The sequence below is a fragment of the Nanorana parkeri genome, unplaced genomic scaffold, assembly GCF_000935625.1.
Source record: "Nanorana parkeri isolate BGI_ZX_2015 unplaced genomic scaffold, ASM93562v1 scaffold575, whole genome shotgun sequence".
Taxonomy (NCBI): domain Eukaryota; kingdom Metazoa; phylum Chordata; class Amphibia; order Anura; family Dicroglossidae; genus Nanorana; species Nanorana parkeri.
The window spans coordinates 834050-850641 of NW_017306843.1; the positions used below are offsets into that span (position 1 = coordinate 834050).

A 16592-nucleotide genomic window follows, 5' to 3' on the forward strand; every position below is an offset into this window, starting at 1 on the left:
TATGGGGTTAAGGCTTTTCCCCATAGTTCTCCTTAGGGTAACGGGACAGAAACTAGCGTCCTCCCGTCACCCTAGGCTCAGTATACCGCGAGCTGTAGCCGGGATCCGCCCAGCTGCGTGACTGACAGCTGGCTCTGCCTATCTAGAGGCAGAGCCAGCTGTACTGCCCCCTCCCCCGTCCGTTCCGCCAGTCAGCGCTGGCGGATCGGAGCGGGGAGGGGGAAATCCAGCCCCTCCCCTGTCACGGCAGAGAGCCTTGACAGGATCGAGAGGTGAGCGAACGCCGGTATGTGTTCGCTCACCTCCCGATCTACTGATCCGACCTGTGACAGTCTCATTGTCACAGGTCGGCTAGAACTATGAGGTGAGTGAAAAGCACTCACCTCATAGTTCTCCTTTAAAAGCCTTTTAGTATCACTTTAAGCCAAACTTGCGGTTGCGGGAAGGGGATATTCTTTGTTTTACTAAACAGAAAGGCATCATAAACACATACAGGATTAGCATTATTTTAGGTAAATCCCATTTAACACTTCAATGGGTTATGTGTGATTTTTAGATCCTAGATAAGAACTGTTTCTGAATGAGACTCCCCCCCCCCTTCTAGGGGATACAATGTCAATACAAAGAATGTCTCTGTCTTGATCCACAAACTCCTATAAATTAGCTTATTTTCCCCTGTCACTCTTTATCACAAAGGGCCACATTAACGCGCCTGGATGCCAAAAAAGAGGGGAAAGCTATTTTAAATTCTCCCTACACGCATTAGATTACACCCAGGGACACCAGTCAGTGAAATATAAAGCTGAAAAGCATTTGTGCATTGCAGGGAAAGCCAGGCCAAGAAATGCCTTATTATAAAGCTTTGGAAGGTCCCTTATAATCTGAAACCCAACTAATATCCCATATGACCAGTGTAACCAGTCAGTGATAAGCGTACAATTGTCACAAGCAAGCAAGCATGCAAGCAACACAGTTGTGTGAGTTTACAGCTCTTTAAAAAAAACAAGACCATGAATTCTAAATTAGAAACAGAAGCAAAGCAGGAAAAAATGACATGCACAGAAGAAGGTTGGACTAATGTCATGAGCCAGATGGTCAATAGTCTTGAACAACGTAGAGCATTTTTTGTTGTTGGTAAAGAGGACTTGCAACATAGATGCTGTCCCAAAAAAATACAGGCAGAGGGCAAAGCACTCTTTACCAGTATTGCCTCTAGGTTACCCTTCAGCTGATCATTTCCCCATTACTGACTTACCGTGCCGCGTTACACACTGACTTTGTGTGGAGGCAGTGCTTTGGTTCCTCAAATCAGAGTAGCCCCTCTGATGACTAGTGATCTAATGTCTAATGGGGGGATAGGCAAGAAGAAACAGGACAGGTGCAGAAAGCACAGATTCACACAATCAATGCAGCAGGGAGACACTTGCATTGCAGATCCTCAGGTACAGCTTTATTTTCAGCAAGAACAACATTAAGCTGCAAAGCAGTGGCATCACCAAATCTCACTCCAGATCTCTTAAGACCAGTAGTCAGAAGCAGCAGTGCCTTAGATGATCTCACATTGCAGATAAATAGTTATGCTCAAGGCACAGGCAATGCGCTGCTATTTTTTATGAGGAATTCAAGACAAAAGGTACGTTTTCTGGGTACTGCTTAGGCAAAAATCAATATTTGATGTCACCTGCATCTCAACTGGAGAAACTATACCTCCTGTCCTTGTGACAGTGTGGCATGGAGACAGGAAGGAAAGACCAATCTCAGAGTAGACAGAGAAAGCAACATAATGGCTTTTTTCAGTAAACGTATACCCACCAGAACTCCCCGTTCTGTCCAACGATCATTATAAAAGCAGATAATGCATACAAAATAATTGTGGATTTCAACTATGAAAGATTACCTGTATGGCCCTTTAGGTAGTTGTAGAGCTAAAAACAACTGTGGGGAGAAATCATGCCACTGGAGCCTCTGACATATATTAAAAATCAGTGGCGTAATTCAACCCACCTGTACCTTCCCAAAGCTGTAATATAGTTTTCAAAAGACAGGTTCATGTTAAAATAAAAACTCCCAAGCTCCTCCCTCCAAGTACCTACCTACAGCCTCACCCCAGAAAATCTTGTCTCATGCCCAAGCTTGTGCATTAACTCCCCATATATTTGAATGGGTACTGCTACAGCCCATTTAAGTATATGGGGAGTCCTACGCATCCTAGTGCGTAGGTAGCAAAAGAAAATGTTTTCTACAGTGAGGCTATGAACGCCACATCCATTTCAAAGAGGCATGGGGGTAGCTTAGAATAGGTTAGGTGGCTATGGAGTTTTAAATTTAACATGAATCTGTCCTTTAAGGATTGTAACAGGAAAGTGATGGGCGTATGACTGTGGTTTGAAGAAAAACCTATATACAAAGGGGTATAAAGAGCGTCGCAAGTCAGACTCTCAGCTAAGGGTCAGGCCAACTATTCCAAAGGAAAGAGGAATTTCTGACAATGACCCTTCTTTTTAGAAAGAAACTGTATTTAAAACGGTCATAATCTTTAACAGACTGATCAACGGATAAAGTATTTTAAAACGTTCTTTAAGAATGCAGAGAAAGTAAAATAACTGGACCTGGTTAAGATCTAAGCCAAACACAGTACATTAGTGAATACCACCAGGACATGTGTTTTTCATTACTACCTGGAATTCCATTCAATCTTCTGCTTTGAACTGAGTTTGCTGAAGCCACAAGTCAGACGTGTTGAGAACCAAGAGCTGCCTACATGAAACAGGAGCTGGGATATGGAAAAGCTGATTGCAGTGATGCAAAGAGTCAGTGTGCTGAAATTAGGCATGGTAATCTACATGAAGAAAAAAAAAAAGTCAAGTATTAAAATAAGTATTCATAAAAATCGAGACAAAATTATATTCTTGAACTTTCACATACAGTACTCTAAAAAGAAGCATTGTTTATACTCCATGACACATTAACTTTCCTTGAACTTTGCCAGAATATTTGAAGAAACAATTGATTGCATATTTCGGTGGATATTCTGAACTGTTAAAGCAGAACGCCAGTCAAAACTCCTCACAATCACAAGTGTATGCAAAGAGATGTGATCAAGAAGCCTGTACTAAGCAATGACCAGCTTACAGGCACCGTGACTGTCTGATGCTGTTCGCATGTATCCACAGACCTAGATGTTTCCAGAAGCTAGGGATAGATGATCGACCCTGGATGCAATCTATCTGCGTCCAGGGATGGTCATCTGTCCCTAGCTACAGGTAATCGCTGGATGTGTGAATAATTGTGAATAGCGACGGACACCTGCAGCATTGTCAGCCTGTCATTGCTTTGTACAGGCTTATCAGTCGCAGCTATTCACATGCACCTGTGATTCCAAACAAATTCATTTCCTGTCTGGACCTTATAGGACATGGGAATGAGGCCCTAGAAACTCTATCAATTCATTGTTGTCTGTGCTCCCATTGAGGAGATATACCCTTGTTGGCCACTGTCCCCCTTTATGGACTGTATCACCTTCCATCTTTCCATAGAGTACAAAAAAAATCCTGTCACCTCAGGGTCACTTTAAAAGAAGGGCCACCTTGTAACAGAAGCCCATCCATACTTACTTTTCTGGTGGCTTGTGTCTTTAAATGCCACTGCAGGTATTTGACCCTTCCAGGTAATCTAATACTTGTTTACCCATGCCATATGCAGTGGTTCCTCCAACTGGCTGGTATGGCCTGTAGTAACATATGAGTCAGGAGTTGGAACCACTGCATGTAATGGGAGAAACAAGTATTCACACACCTGGAAGCAGGGCTGTCCTTTTAATGAGGCAGGCTGAGGCTGTTGCCTCAGGTGGCATCTCTTGGGTTATGTAGGGGACAGCAAGCAGAGTGGCATGGCTCTGCCATCACTCTGCTTCACTTATAGTGTGCCTACCGCCCCCTTTCTGGCTAGAGCATCCCAAATTACTATGAGCTGGGCAGTGAGATGTGTATGGGCTCTGCATCTCCCCTCCCAACTCTTAGCAAACTGAGGCGCTCTTGTCGGCATCCCGCCGAGCTCCTGGAAACCATTGACATCACTGGTTGTCAGGAGCTCGGCGGGACAGCAGCCAGAGCTTCCCAGATTGCTATGAGCTGGGCAGGGAGATGCAGAGCCCTTACACATCTCCCCGCCCGGCTCTTGTGTCACTTGAAATAGCCAATAGTAGTCTGGCTATTGCTTCCCATTGTGTACGGTCTGCTGCCAACCTCGGTAGTATAATACACTCCTCGATTTATGATACAATCATGTTACTTTGGATTTATCAAAACGTAACCCCATCGGAAACTGAGGAGTGTCTGTAAATTACTGTGCTGGTGCTGATTGTGCAGGTATGGTCCACCATTGTCACCATCAGGAAGCCCACAATGAGCAACGGCATGCAGCCACAGCTGGAGTGCATGCATGTAGACAGGAAGTGGCTACAGACATTTAAAAAAAACAGTAAAAATTGTAAAAACATTATTTTCTAAATGCGAAAAACTAAAAGCTGGTTAAGTTTCAGATGTGCTTTAATATAGTCCTATGAACTAACCAATCAAATGTATTATTTCACTAATATGACAATACCATACAATGGAAAGTGATGGGAAAGATGTTACTGCACTCTGTGGGGCCTCATTACATAAGCATGTTTGTTTTGATGAAATATTTTTTCAGTTCTGTGTAAAACAATTGTAAATGATAAAAAAAAATCGTTTAGAAATCTAAACCAACTGCCAAATATGGAGGTTTTATAACTATTTGAAGAGAGAGTTAATGGAATATCTGGCAAGCTGCTGACTTTCAGAGAAATTTGCCCTTGTGTGATCTAAAATGTGTCACCATAACTTTCTGCTAATCGTTTCCCAATGCGTAGGGTTTTAATTAAGTTATGTAAAGAAATCATTAATTACATTGATGTGTAAACTGGGTGTAGCTAATCATTACTTGAAATTTAGAACAGGATCTTCCTTCTGCATGGTATTTCTAGGTATACTTCCCTGCTAGACCTATGATGTCATCCTAATCTTTTACTTTCTGTCCCATTCACATCATTCAAATGTTTTCTGATATAATGGTCACTACATGAGGATGTGGCTGATCCAGTCTGTCAAGTTTGCCAGCTCATTGGAAGATTCCACTTTCCCATTATCCCACAGCTCGAGGGGCCATCAACTTTTTTTTCTGCAGTTGGGGAATGTGTCAGGAGTTTAAAACAGAACTCCAGGAAAGAAATGTATCAACCCTTGCAGTGGGGATAACGCACCACTGCAAGGGTTAACTGCTTGTTTGTGTCTAGGTTAAAAAAAAAACCCAAAGATTTACTCACCCAAAGCTCCGAGATGGCTTCTTTTTAGACCAGTCCCTGGAATGTCTCTCCCCATCCTCTGCAGACATCATCACTTTTATATACTGGGCATAGACGTGAGAACGCTGAGTAAGGTTACCACCTTTACTTCAAGCGAAACCCAAACACTCTAGCGAAGCGCTGACATTTTTTTTGGGAGAATGAGTCGTGGCTTAATTATTTGTAAATAGCGCCACCCATTCATATGTAAATATCACAGTTGAGACTATTTTCAGTGGGGGGCCAGTAGCCCCTATCTTAATTTTGGTTGCTCCCGTCTGCGTGACATCTTGTGTCCGGGTTTCTTCTGCCATGAAACCCGGACTGTCCGAGTGAATCCTGGACAGGTGGCAACCCTAACGCTGAGGAACATTCCAATCTGCTGTGGAGGAGGGGACAGGCTGGAGGGAGTCCTGTGACAGGTTGCCAGCTCGGAACTTTGGGTGAGTATATCTTAGTTATTTTCGCACCTAGACAAATTAAAAAAACGTAACCCCTTGCAGTGCAGGGGTAGCCCCTCTGCAAAAGTTAATAATAAAAAAAATCCTGGATCTGCTTTAAATTCCTGACCCATCATCTACTGCGGAAACAGATTTTGGATTGGTTGCAACGCTGCGCTTGGTATAACAATGCCTTCCAATTCACTTCCTGTACTTGTCATGTGATCTGTGATGTCAAACCCAAAACTACAGGGAACACATAAAAGAGCATCCCTACAGTTGGCAGTGCTGGGCTTGCAACCAGTAACAATCACGCTTTATTGTGTATTGCTGCCTGAAAAGAATATGTACAATGTTATTGAAGGCAGAACTCGATAGCAATCCACTTTGTGTGCTCCACATGTCCTTGCAAACCCAGAAATGATTTTGTAAAAGTGGCAGCGATATCATCATTGTACAGGCTGTACATAGAGCAGAGCTGGGGGAGGGACCCAGCAAGCTTCAGATACAAGACCAGTCACCCTGCACAAGAGAGAGAGCAGCAGTGACTGGTCTTTTTTACAGGAAGCTCCTCCACAAGTTTCACATTGAATTACTGCACAAATCTGGAAAAAATAGCACAAAGCACACCAATATTCAAGTAAGAATACACATGACTCTTGTATTCAGATGATATTTGTTTATCTCAGGAGTTTAGCTTTAGTGATTTGGATAAAAAAATGGTAATGTGGATTGGTACTGTTTTTACACTGCTTCCTGTTCTCTCCAATCCAATCGCCCTTTTCCATTATTACCTCCTGGTGATCCATCTTACTTGTTACCTAAAAAACCTTTTTTGGGGAGGAGCTATACCAGATTCGACATGCTTTTAGCAGATAACCCTTATTTCTGCTTGATTGTTACACACCTCCCAACTTTCTGAGATGACAAAGAGAGATACCTTCCAGAACAATGTATTTAGGCAATGGGCACAGCTCTGCCACGCCACCAGTTATGCCAACCATTTAGAATTTATATGATTGGTTACAATGGTTGGTTAAAACAACTGGTTAAACTCAGAACTATTTGTTCACTACGTTTCCTTTATCCTGGCTTTTACAAAGAGCACAAAAAAGATAAATAAGAGGTAATATAAGGGTTGAAGTACAGAATAACACTTTTGGTAGTTAAATTGTATATTTCATAGATGTCTGTACATCAGTCCAAAAACAGGGACAACTAGGGAGGAAAGATGGACAGAGAGATTTGGACAGGTGGGAGATATGATGTTCTGTTGTCTTCTCATGGCTACTGCTGTCATTTTATTGTGTAGGGGAGTTCATTTGGGATCTTTCTGGATTCTAACACACATTATGAATATTCCATACCCTCTACTATTTGGCACCCTGTGAAACTTTCAATAAAGGAATACAGAACAGAAAATAAATGGTAAAACACCACAATACCCTTAGAGCGTGCATGCAACAACACGCAGGCCAAGGTATTAAAGGCATACAAACTCATGCTTGTGGACGTGAAACGCATGCAACACAACCATTGCAGTTAGTCATGTGTGTGACCCAGGCATTTCATTTACTTTTTCTGCGAAAGGAACGAGAACGACTGGTGCCCACAGCAAACGAGCAATTCAACAAACTGGAAATCTCTGTGTGAAATAACAAGTGCTATCAATGGCCAGAAAAAGTCAGTTATATGTTATTTATATCCCATATTAGAGAAAGGCATGCTGGGACCAGTAGCATAATATAATTCAGACAAGCCTTGTTGAAGTGCGTTTCATTGTATTTACATAGCTGAAATACTTGTGATATTGACAGTAGAGATTACCGCTATCCAGGAAACATTGTTTGAAAGCAGTTACCACACCTAAATCCTATCACCAGAACAGGCCGTGAATGATAAAAATAAACACACATTTGGCGAGCGTACATCGCCGTTTCACAATTTCATTTCAATCAAGTGCGTCTGCCACCCTAGGTGAGTACGAGAACAGGTAACTAGAAAAAAGATGCTTAGCTCCCAGTGGTCCCTGATTTCAGGCCTAGGTTCTTAAGAATTTCACCCGGAAATTAGATTATATAGCTATATATCCACACATACACGCAGGATAAGCTTTTGCACAGCTATGAGAATTTCTACCAATAAGTGCATAAAAAATATCCCAAGCGTGCTTATTAATAATTAACTAATCACTATCCATTAGCAGCCGTAACTACAAGATTGAAAAAAAAATACACGATATATAAAAAGCAAAAGATACAGCACTACAGCAGTGCTAATGAGATTATTCCCAGACCAAGCACACATCAAAAAACATTAAAGTGACTGTCGTTATGATAAAAAGTCTAACAACATGCCCCCTGCAAAGAAGATATTGAATACCTCTCCTGCTACCATCAACCGCCACGGTAAGGCAGAGAAGCCGCCACTTGACAAATGTTCAGAACCTGGCACTTCCAGCAGTTTCTCTTGATTACAGAGGCAATTGGAAACATGGGCAGCAGGGGAGAAGAGTATTAAATAACTTCTTTTGTACATTTTTTAGATTATTGTATTTTAGCAAAAGAGCCACAATAAAGCAACTCTGTTACCTAAAAAAAAAAATGTCTAAGAAAGATCTCCAGAAAGATATAAACAGTAGTAAGATAAGACAAATAATACTTAGCTGTCTGGTTGGTCAGTGACTGTTATCTTTGCAGAACTATGGCTGCTGAAGAATCTTTAGCATCTGACACACAACTGGCTATGTAGGATGCCTGGGCTCCCACAGGTGCTGTTGTTCCATCCAATGGCCTATACACCACTACAGGTAAGAGTGGAAAGGTCTCGCTTGTGGTTTATTAATGTGCTAATGTAGCCTTTGCCAACCAGGGTGCCGTGGTTGGCAAACCTGGGGTTCCTTCTGGCTTTCTCAGGGGTGCCTTGAAATGTTCACAGCATCATGCTTCTGATATCAATAGGGCTGTTGATGTGATGAGGGGCTCTGATGTGAAAGAGGGTAACTTTGATTTGAAGGGGCTTCTGATGTGAAAGAAGGGAACTCTGATGTGAAGGGGGCTTCTGATGTGAAAGAAGGGGACTCTGACATGAAAGAAGGGGGCCCTGTTGTGAAAGAGGAGTACTCTGATGTGAAGGGAGTCTTCTGATGAAAAGTGGGGCTCCTAGTGTGCCCGGGGGGTGACTATGATGTGAAAGGAGGGGGCTCAGGATGTGAGGGGGGGCTCCAGATGTGAAGGGCAAACCCTATTTTTGTATTTTTGCATGGAGTACTCCCTTAAAATCCATACCAGACCACTATCTCAGATAAGCGTCTGGTATTGATTTTTGAGGGACTACATATAGCTTTCTACATCTTTACATTTACGTTTTTTTACATTTTAAACTGGTGTACCTCGACATTTTTGCAGTGCTGTGGCTGAAAAAAATGAGAAACGCTGTGCTAATGTGTATATTTATCTGCCAAGTTAGAATTGTTAGGTTAGACATATTAAACAGATATTGGAATGAGACCAATGTATCTGCGAAATGCAAAAAAACTCTTCCGGTCAATAAAAGGGTAAACCTTCACGCCCAGTGATCCAGCAATGTTCTGTATAGATCCAGCATTCCACCATTGCACAGCCAGTCCTGCTCCTTTACCTTCTTCTCCAAGGCCATCAGGGGACCAGCTGTCTCTTTTTGTTTCCTGCAGCCAGCTCACTGGCAATTTGCATGCACCACAGTGCGTCATGAAGGAGCTGACTGCAAAAATCAGCAACACAGAGACAGCTGGCCCCCTGATGACATGCCACGTTGCGTGTGCCGTAGAGTATGCCTAGGTCCTTTGTGATACGTAATGTGGGTATCTCAGGAGGCTACAGGGAATGCGTACGTCATTCTCGCCTAGGCAGGAATCCAAGAAGTGCAAAAGGGATTCCCCCCAAAATTAATTTACATAAATATTTATAAATTATACAATTGTTAGGGGGGAGGTAGGAGGGGAATGTGAGAAAGTGGGTGGGGAGTGTGAAGGTACCCTTTATTTATGAACACATTAGAATCACTCATTTCGATTCCCCCATGACAAAATAGCAATATCCTCATAATCTGCACCTTCAAATCTCCCAACACAATGTTGTGACTTATATGCAAATTTTGACTTTTTCTCAAGCGTTAACATCAAAGCCTTCACCTCCATCTTAAACTACTCCCCCTTGCTGCTAACATATGCCTACTGCCCTGCCGAAATCTGTGACAAGCAACTGTTGCAGGAAAGGCAGATGGGTCTTCGACATGCCGGCTGTAATTGACAGCCTTGCTTCTCCTTCTCTAAGGCTTGGTTCACACCTAAGCGTTTTCTTGCGCGTGCAGGAAATGCACAAAACACAAAAGTCAATGCATTCCAGTGTGAAGCATTCAAACCTGCTCATTCGCACACACGTACAAAAACGCTTAATGCGAGAAAAGGGACATGCGTGGCTTTCTGGGCGGTTGCCCAACGGCTGCGAATGTGCAAAAAAGTGTTCCTTAAAATGTGCGCGTTTTTGTCCGCGCGTATGAAAGCGTGGAAAACCGTGAGAAAAACGCATTGCACACATGTTCAGGTGTGAATGGAGCCTAAGATGGAGACGCTCAAGGGGGGAATAACTGAAACTGGAGCAGAGTTTATTGTTGCAATATATAGAGTTGTTTATTAGCAAAATAGTTCATTATGTAAATAGTGGAAAAGAAATGGGCTGCTTCAAACAAATTAGCATAGCCATTTATAGTTCTTCTTGATCTTTAGGCCCCATTCACACACGAATCGGCCTGCACGTACAGCTCCGTGCTGTGTGCGGGGCCGTACCAAGCAGCTGCCCGGGAAGGACAGGTGCTGCGTGTGATTAGTACGCAGCCCCTGTCCTTCTCTATGGGGCTACGCGGCCGTACGCCCCCCCTACGCTCACCTCAATTGCAGGTCCGTAGGGGTGCGGGTTTTCTGGCCGGGGCGCATACAGGATCCATTCCGGCGGCGTATGAATACACTCACCCGCACCCCTACGGACCTGCAATTGAGGTGAGCGTAGGGGGGCCTACGGCCGCGTAGCCCCATAGAGAAGGACGGGGGCTGCGTACTAATCACACGCAGCACCTGTCCTTCCCGGCAGCTGCTTGGTACGGCCCCGCACGCAGCACGGAGCTGTACGTGCAGGCCGATTCGTGTGTGAATGGGGCCTTAAAGTTAGCCATACACAATCCCAGGCTGAACAAGAAAAATCACTTAAAAAGGACAACTATGGGGTTAGGGCTTTCCCCATAGTTCTCCTTAGGGTAACTGGAGGACACAAACTAGCTTCCCCCCGTCACCCTAAGCTCAGTATACCACAAGCTACAGCTCGCGGTATACTGAGACGCCGCAGCTGAAGCGGATCCCGACAATTATGTCTGGATCCGTCCAGCTGAGTGAGTGACAGCTGGCTCTGCTCAGCTATAGCCTGCGATATACTGAGCTTTGGGTCACTGGAGGACATTAGTATATGTCCTCCTGTGACCCTAAAGAGAACTATGGGATAAAAAAGTTAACCCATAGTTCGCTTTTAATTACCCCATCCATGCTATACAGCGTGGACAGGGGAATCCCTCCTGCCATGCTACTGTATTCTGACAACGGCAGGTATGCTGCTGCCAGGATACGCAGTGACTTCAGCTGATCACTGTTCAGCTGAGAATTTTCGGCCTTGATTTATGGTGCCCACAGGGCCATGCACTGCTCAAATGTGGAGTTAGCTGGACATGGCCAAAATTCAAGCAGTATATGGCCAGCTTTAGTAATAGGTAAATCCTAAATCTTTCATTATATTGGACCAAAACAAATCCTTTGTAAGGCCACCACAGACATTCATCTAAGAACATCTTCACCTACAGTTCACAGACAGTGCTGACCTTGCCTAATGGTATTTCGTGGTTGATTTACCATTTATAGCATTTCTAGTGTATTGTACTTCCTTCTGCAGACCCACAAGGAGAGAAGACAGTTCACTACTGCAGTCATCAGTTCATCAATAGGCTGCATGGTTATTGCATTTTGCATGTGTTTACTCTCCTAGGAATACAGAAGCAGACTAATGCTGCAAACACATTCATCCAGTTATTAAAGGTTTGCGCATAGATCGATCGAAAATAGTTTGACACTGCAACTGATCATCTCTACAGAAAATATATTCTGCTTACCTAGGTGAAATGTATTACTGAGAACCCATTGTCAGTATCAAGGGAATCTTGCACCCATGTCTTAGAAAAACAGGTTGGTTAATGGGAGCATTTATGCCTATATGCTACATTAGTCAGACATTGGAAAGGGCCTGAGAGACTTAGACATACACTACAGACAAACCTGTCACATTTAAAGCCCGCTAGCCAGCTTGTCTTTTTTATATATTAATATATTTTTCCTCCTTCCTGGTCCAGTGCCAGACCGCTTGCAGGTTGAAATGACTCCAAGCATCATTCAATCCACTTCCTGTGAGCCCTGAGTATAAAGGACAACTCTGGGGGCGCATCATCAAGTCGCCATGGGTTCACAGGATAATACTGCAGATAACAAAGCCATGCCATTAACATTGTCACATTACATTATTATTAAAGAAGAACTCCGGGTAAACATTTAATTAACCCTTGCAGTAGGGTACCCCTGCGCTGCAAGAGCGAAGTGCTTCTTTTTGCCTAGGGTCAAAAATAACAGTTATACTCACCCGATCCTCCAAGTTGATTGCTCTTAGACCGGTTCATGGAGCTTCACTACCCCCTTCTGCTGCAGTGGTCTAAGGTCCTGTAAGTCATCACATTCTATACACTGTGTATAGGATGTGGGGACCCCAAGGGACATACCATCGCTGCACATTGCTTTACATATGGATAGCTACAAACAGAACAGCTAAAATAAAATTATAAATATTTTATATTTATATAAACATAACAAATCACAAATACACAAGATAGCTACACTGAGGGAGATACAGTATGTGCTGTTATTCCTGTGGAAGTAAAACAGTGAATTGAAGTTACTGATCGCATATCATTTGACACAACAAGTCAATTTTTCCACTTCGATTTCAGGTTAAAAAATGAGATCCAGTCACATAGCCTCATTATATGGTTCCCATACCCTCAAGGAGTATGCAAACCCCTGACTAAGAACCCCTTTTTGTAGAGCTCACAGGACCTAGTGCAGTAGTCTTCAACATACTGGGTTATGGGGGCCCAAATGCAGCCCCTTAGATCTCCAAAGGACCACATATGCCCATATAATATTTATTATATGTAATGCTAAAGAAAACTGTGATAGACTGAAGACTTACCAGATGAAATGGTCAGAGATTGTTCTACAGGAATGGTTGAAAAATGAAGTCTTGTTGTAGGCGACAGTCAGAGACTAGGGACATGTTACATGAAACTGCTACAGATTACTGTTATTAAAGGCCACTTTACAAATCAATACTCCCATTACTGACAGCTGGGGCCCAAGGGTTGCACCTCAAGCAACAAAAGGCCGCATGTGGCACTCAGTTCACAGGTTGTACACCAGGGACCCAGTGCACAGTGTACTAAAGCGAAGTCTAAAGCGGATTATACACCAGTAGAATTTTCTTCATTTTTGGAACGTTCGTTTGCTTTTTGTGGTCCAGTACAAGTTCACAAGGGACAGAGCAGTCTGCAACAACTATCCATCTACTAGTTTGGAGAAGGGGGGGAATGGGGAGCAGGGATCCGGGTAGTGGCTTGCCTTGCTGTGCCTGTGTATTTGTATTTGTGGAGACACCCTGTAAGGGAAAGGAGCCACCCTAAAGCAGAATATCAGGACCAGTGTTCAGGGTACCGGCTGCTTCTGCAGGAAGCTAAAACTTTTAAACATCAAGGAGCAGCATCCATTGTTTGCGATTTCTTATAAACCTTTTGACTTAAAAGGAGAACTATGAGGTGAGTGCTTTTCACTCACCTCAGTTCTAGCCGACCTGTGACAATGAGACTGTCACAGGTCGATAGCTTGCGGTATACTGAGCTTAGGGTGACGGGAGGACGCTAGTTTGTGTCCTCCCATTACCCTAAGGAGAACTATGGGGAAAAGCCCTGACTCCATAGTTCTTTAATATCATTTTAATAATAAAAATGCAGTAAACCTTAGCAGCCACCACACATAATCTGTCACCCGTCTGACTAGAGTAAACTTTGATAACTGGTGACTCTGACTTATTAAACTCAAATACATCATCATTCCTTCTATAAATAAGACCACAGATGCCTCAGTTACTTCTTATGAGGAACACAACCAATGTATCATCATGTCAAAACATGATCCAGGAGCCATGACCATGAATATAAAAATTCTAGACACCTCATCTACATCATGTATCCCTGGCCGTCACTGACACAGTGAAGGATGGAGACTTGACACATTGTTGTCTGCTACATCTTGTATTTGTTAAAGCTAAACTCTAAGGCCCCTTTCACACGGGTGGTACGATTGGGTCCGCCTGTCAGTTTTTCAGGCGGACCTGATCGGATGCCCAATGCTAGTTTATGGGCAGTCAGGTCTGAACACACGAGGGTTCGTTCACACCCGGACACCCCCGGCTCCGGCCAGGTCATTAAAACCAAAAAAGTTCTGTTTTCACTGGACCTGATTATGCTGGCTCGGGGGTAATCTGATGTAAACAGACACATGTCTGTTTGCATCCGACTCCCAATAGACTGACGTTGGGCCCGGCAGTTTTTGCTTCATTTAAATATACTCCTCAATAGTCAGAGAGGATAGAAATCCACTTAGGATGCACCAAGTGCCTTTGAATGTCCAGTTATTACCTTTGCTACACATAACCTGTGCAAAGGGCAGAGCTATAGGAGGGGCCTAGCTGGCCCCACCCACTACAAGTTGCCTGCAGAAAACTACAGGAGGGTCTGAGACCAGACCAATCACCCTGTACAAGGAGAGAGAGCAGCAGTTGCTGGTCTTTATTACAGGAAGATCCGGCACAGAGACAAAGTTTTCACACCGGATTGCTGCATAGATCAGGAAGAGATACACAAAGCACACCAAGACTGAAGAAAGAATAAACAAATCACATCATGCCTCTGCTTCTGGGAGTCATGCCCATGACTGCCAGAGTCTTGCAATGCCTCATGGGACTTGAAGTTCCACAACAGCTGGGGTGTCGGAGTTTGCCTACCCCTGATTTAGACAATATCTGCTTAACCTATCATCCACAATAGCAAATCCCTGAAGATAAATTTGAAGATTATCTACTTAATTTAAGAGACCAACTAATAAATTATATGTCACCCCCAAACAAATGACATTTAGTTTGCTATTGTAAAAAACAATTGTCATTTAAAAAAAAATAAAATACAGTTTTCATCCTTCTTATCCTTGGTTACAGAGAAGATGCAGGATTTCAGCAGCACTGAGATGCCATAACTTCCTGTCTACATGTACTCCAGGAAATGCTGTACATTATTTCTCAGGGAGAGTTTGTTAATGGTGACAACATTGGAACAGGGCTGTGCAGTGTAAATCAACACAAGCAATTGCAGTCTCCATTGGCAGGGTGTAGGGTGACAACGCCGGGTAATTTTTCAGACAAGGACAGAGCGTTGTCACTTTACGTCTGGAGTTTAGCTTTAAAAATACGGGAGCAGACAGGCAAATCATTCCTTTATGTCACCAAAGAACAACAAGACAACACAAAATGAACTGTTCATACAGTACAGATAAGACTGAATACAAAGAGCAATAAATCCCCTCCAGGTAAAGGGAGCCAAAAAGACCCCTCCAGGTAAAGGGAGCCAAAAAGACCCCTCCAGGTAAAGGGAGCCAAAAAGACCCCTCCAGGTAAAGGGAGCCAAAAAGACCCCTCCAGGTAAAGGGAGCCAAAAAAACCCCTCCAGCTAAAGAGAGCCAAGAAAACCCCTCCAGCTAAAGCGAGCCAAAAAGACCCCTCCAGGTAAAGGGAGCCAAAAAGACCCCTCCAGGTAAAGGGAGCCAAAAAGACCCCTCCAGGTAAAGGGAGCCAAAAAGACCCCTCCACAACCTACTGTGTATAAAATGTATCAACCGCCTTCTTAATACAACTAATCAGGGATTAATTACTCACTGTGTTAATGAATGAAGCTCAGATACAATACTACAAGTAACATTTCTACTTTTTGGCCCAACAATACAGCCCAGTGTTTATTAAATGCCTCCTCACACACAAGAGACCTTTACCTAGTCTTTTTTGCACATGCCAAGTGCGTTGTTCTGCTGGGATGGTCCTGCTACTTGGAAGACGTAGTTGGTAGAAATAGTTACATTCATGAGCTGGTTGTGCTGCCTTTCCTCAGGCACACTGCTAAGTTATCCAGTTAGTCAGCACTCGGCTCAGATGTCACTGCACTGTCACTGTGCCTGCCACTCCTGTGACCAGAAAACGCGTTGCAAAACATCTGCGAGAAGAGCTGAAGCCTATTTCTTAAAAGAACGTTACAATCAGCCACTAAAAACCAGATCGCAAAACCAGATGTACACTGCGAAAAAAAAAAAAATGTGGGTCATTAACCTGCTCCGCAAGTTTTTTTCTCACATTCCGGATATGCTATTATCAGGGTAAAAGCGGTTAGGACAAAAGAGGTCATGTGACCGAGAGCTCCCTCTAGATTGTAAGCTTGTGCAGGCAAGGCTCCCTCCTCTACTGCACAGGTTGTGCTATGCATTATTTTACACGTCATCTGATGTGCTTTTATATATAGGTGTTATTTCCATTTGTCCATATTATTACTGTGCATAACACCATAAG

The 16592-nt window shown here is 43.4% G+C and overlaps 1 protein-coding gene across 2 annotated transcripts in view; it reads right to left on the reverse strand.

Moving 5' to 3' along the window:
• Positions 1–16592, reverse strand: part of TMEM56 (transmembrane protein 56) — a 63740-nt gene that overhangs the window by 35273 nt on the left and 11875 nt on the right. The window contains exons 2-3 of one of the 2 annotated variants that reach the window (XM_018562376.1): positions 16025–16242; positions 2679–2839 (exon numbers count right to left, since the gene is read on the reverse strand). In XM_018562376.1, coding sequence (XP_018417878.1) covers positions 2679–2833 — 155 coding nt within the window. In that variant the 5' untranslated portion in view covers positions 2834–2839; positions 16025–16242. The remainder of the gene's footprint in view (positions 1–2678; positions 2840–16024; positions 16243–16592) is intronic. The other variant, XM_018562375.1, reaches the window with a different exon arrangement.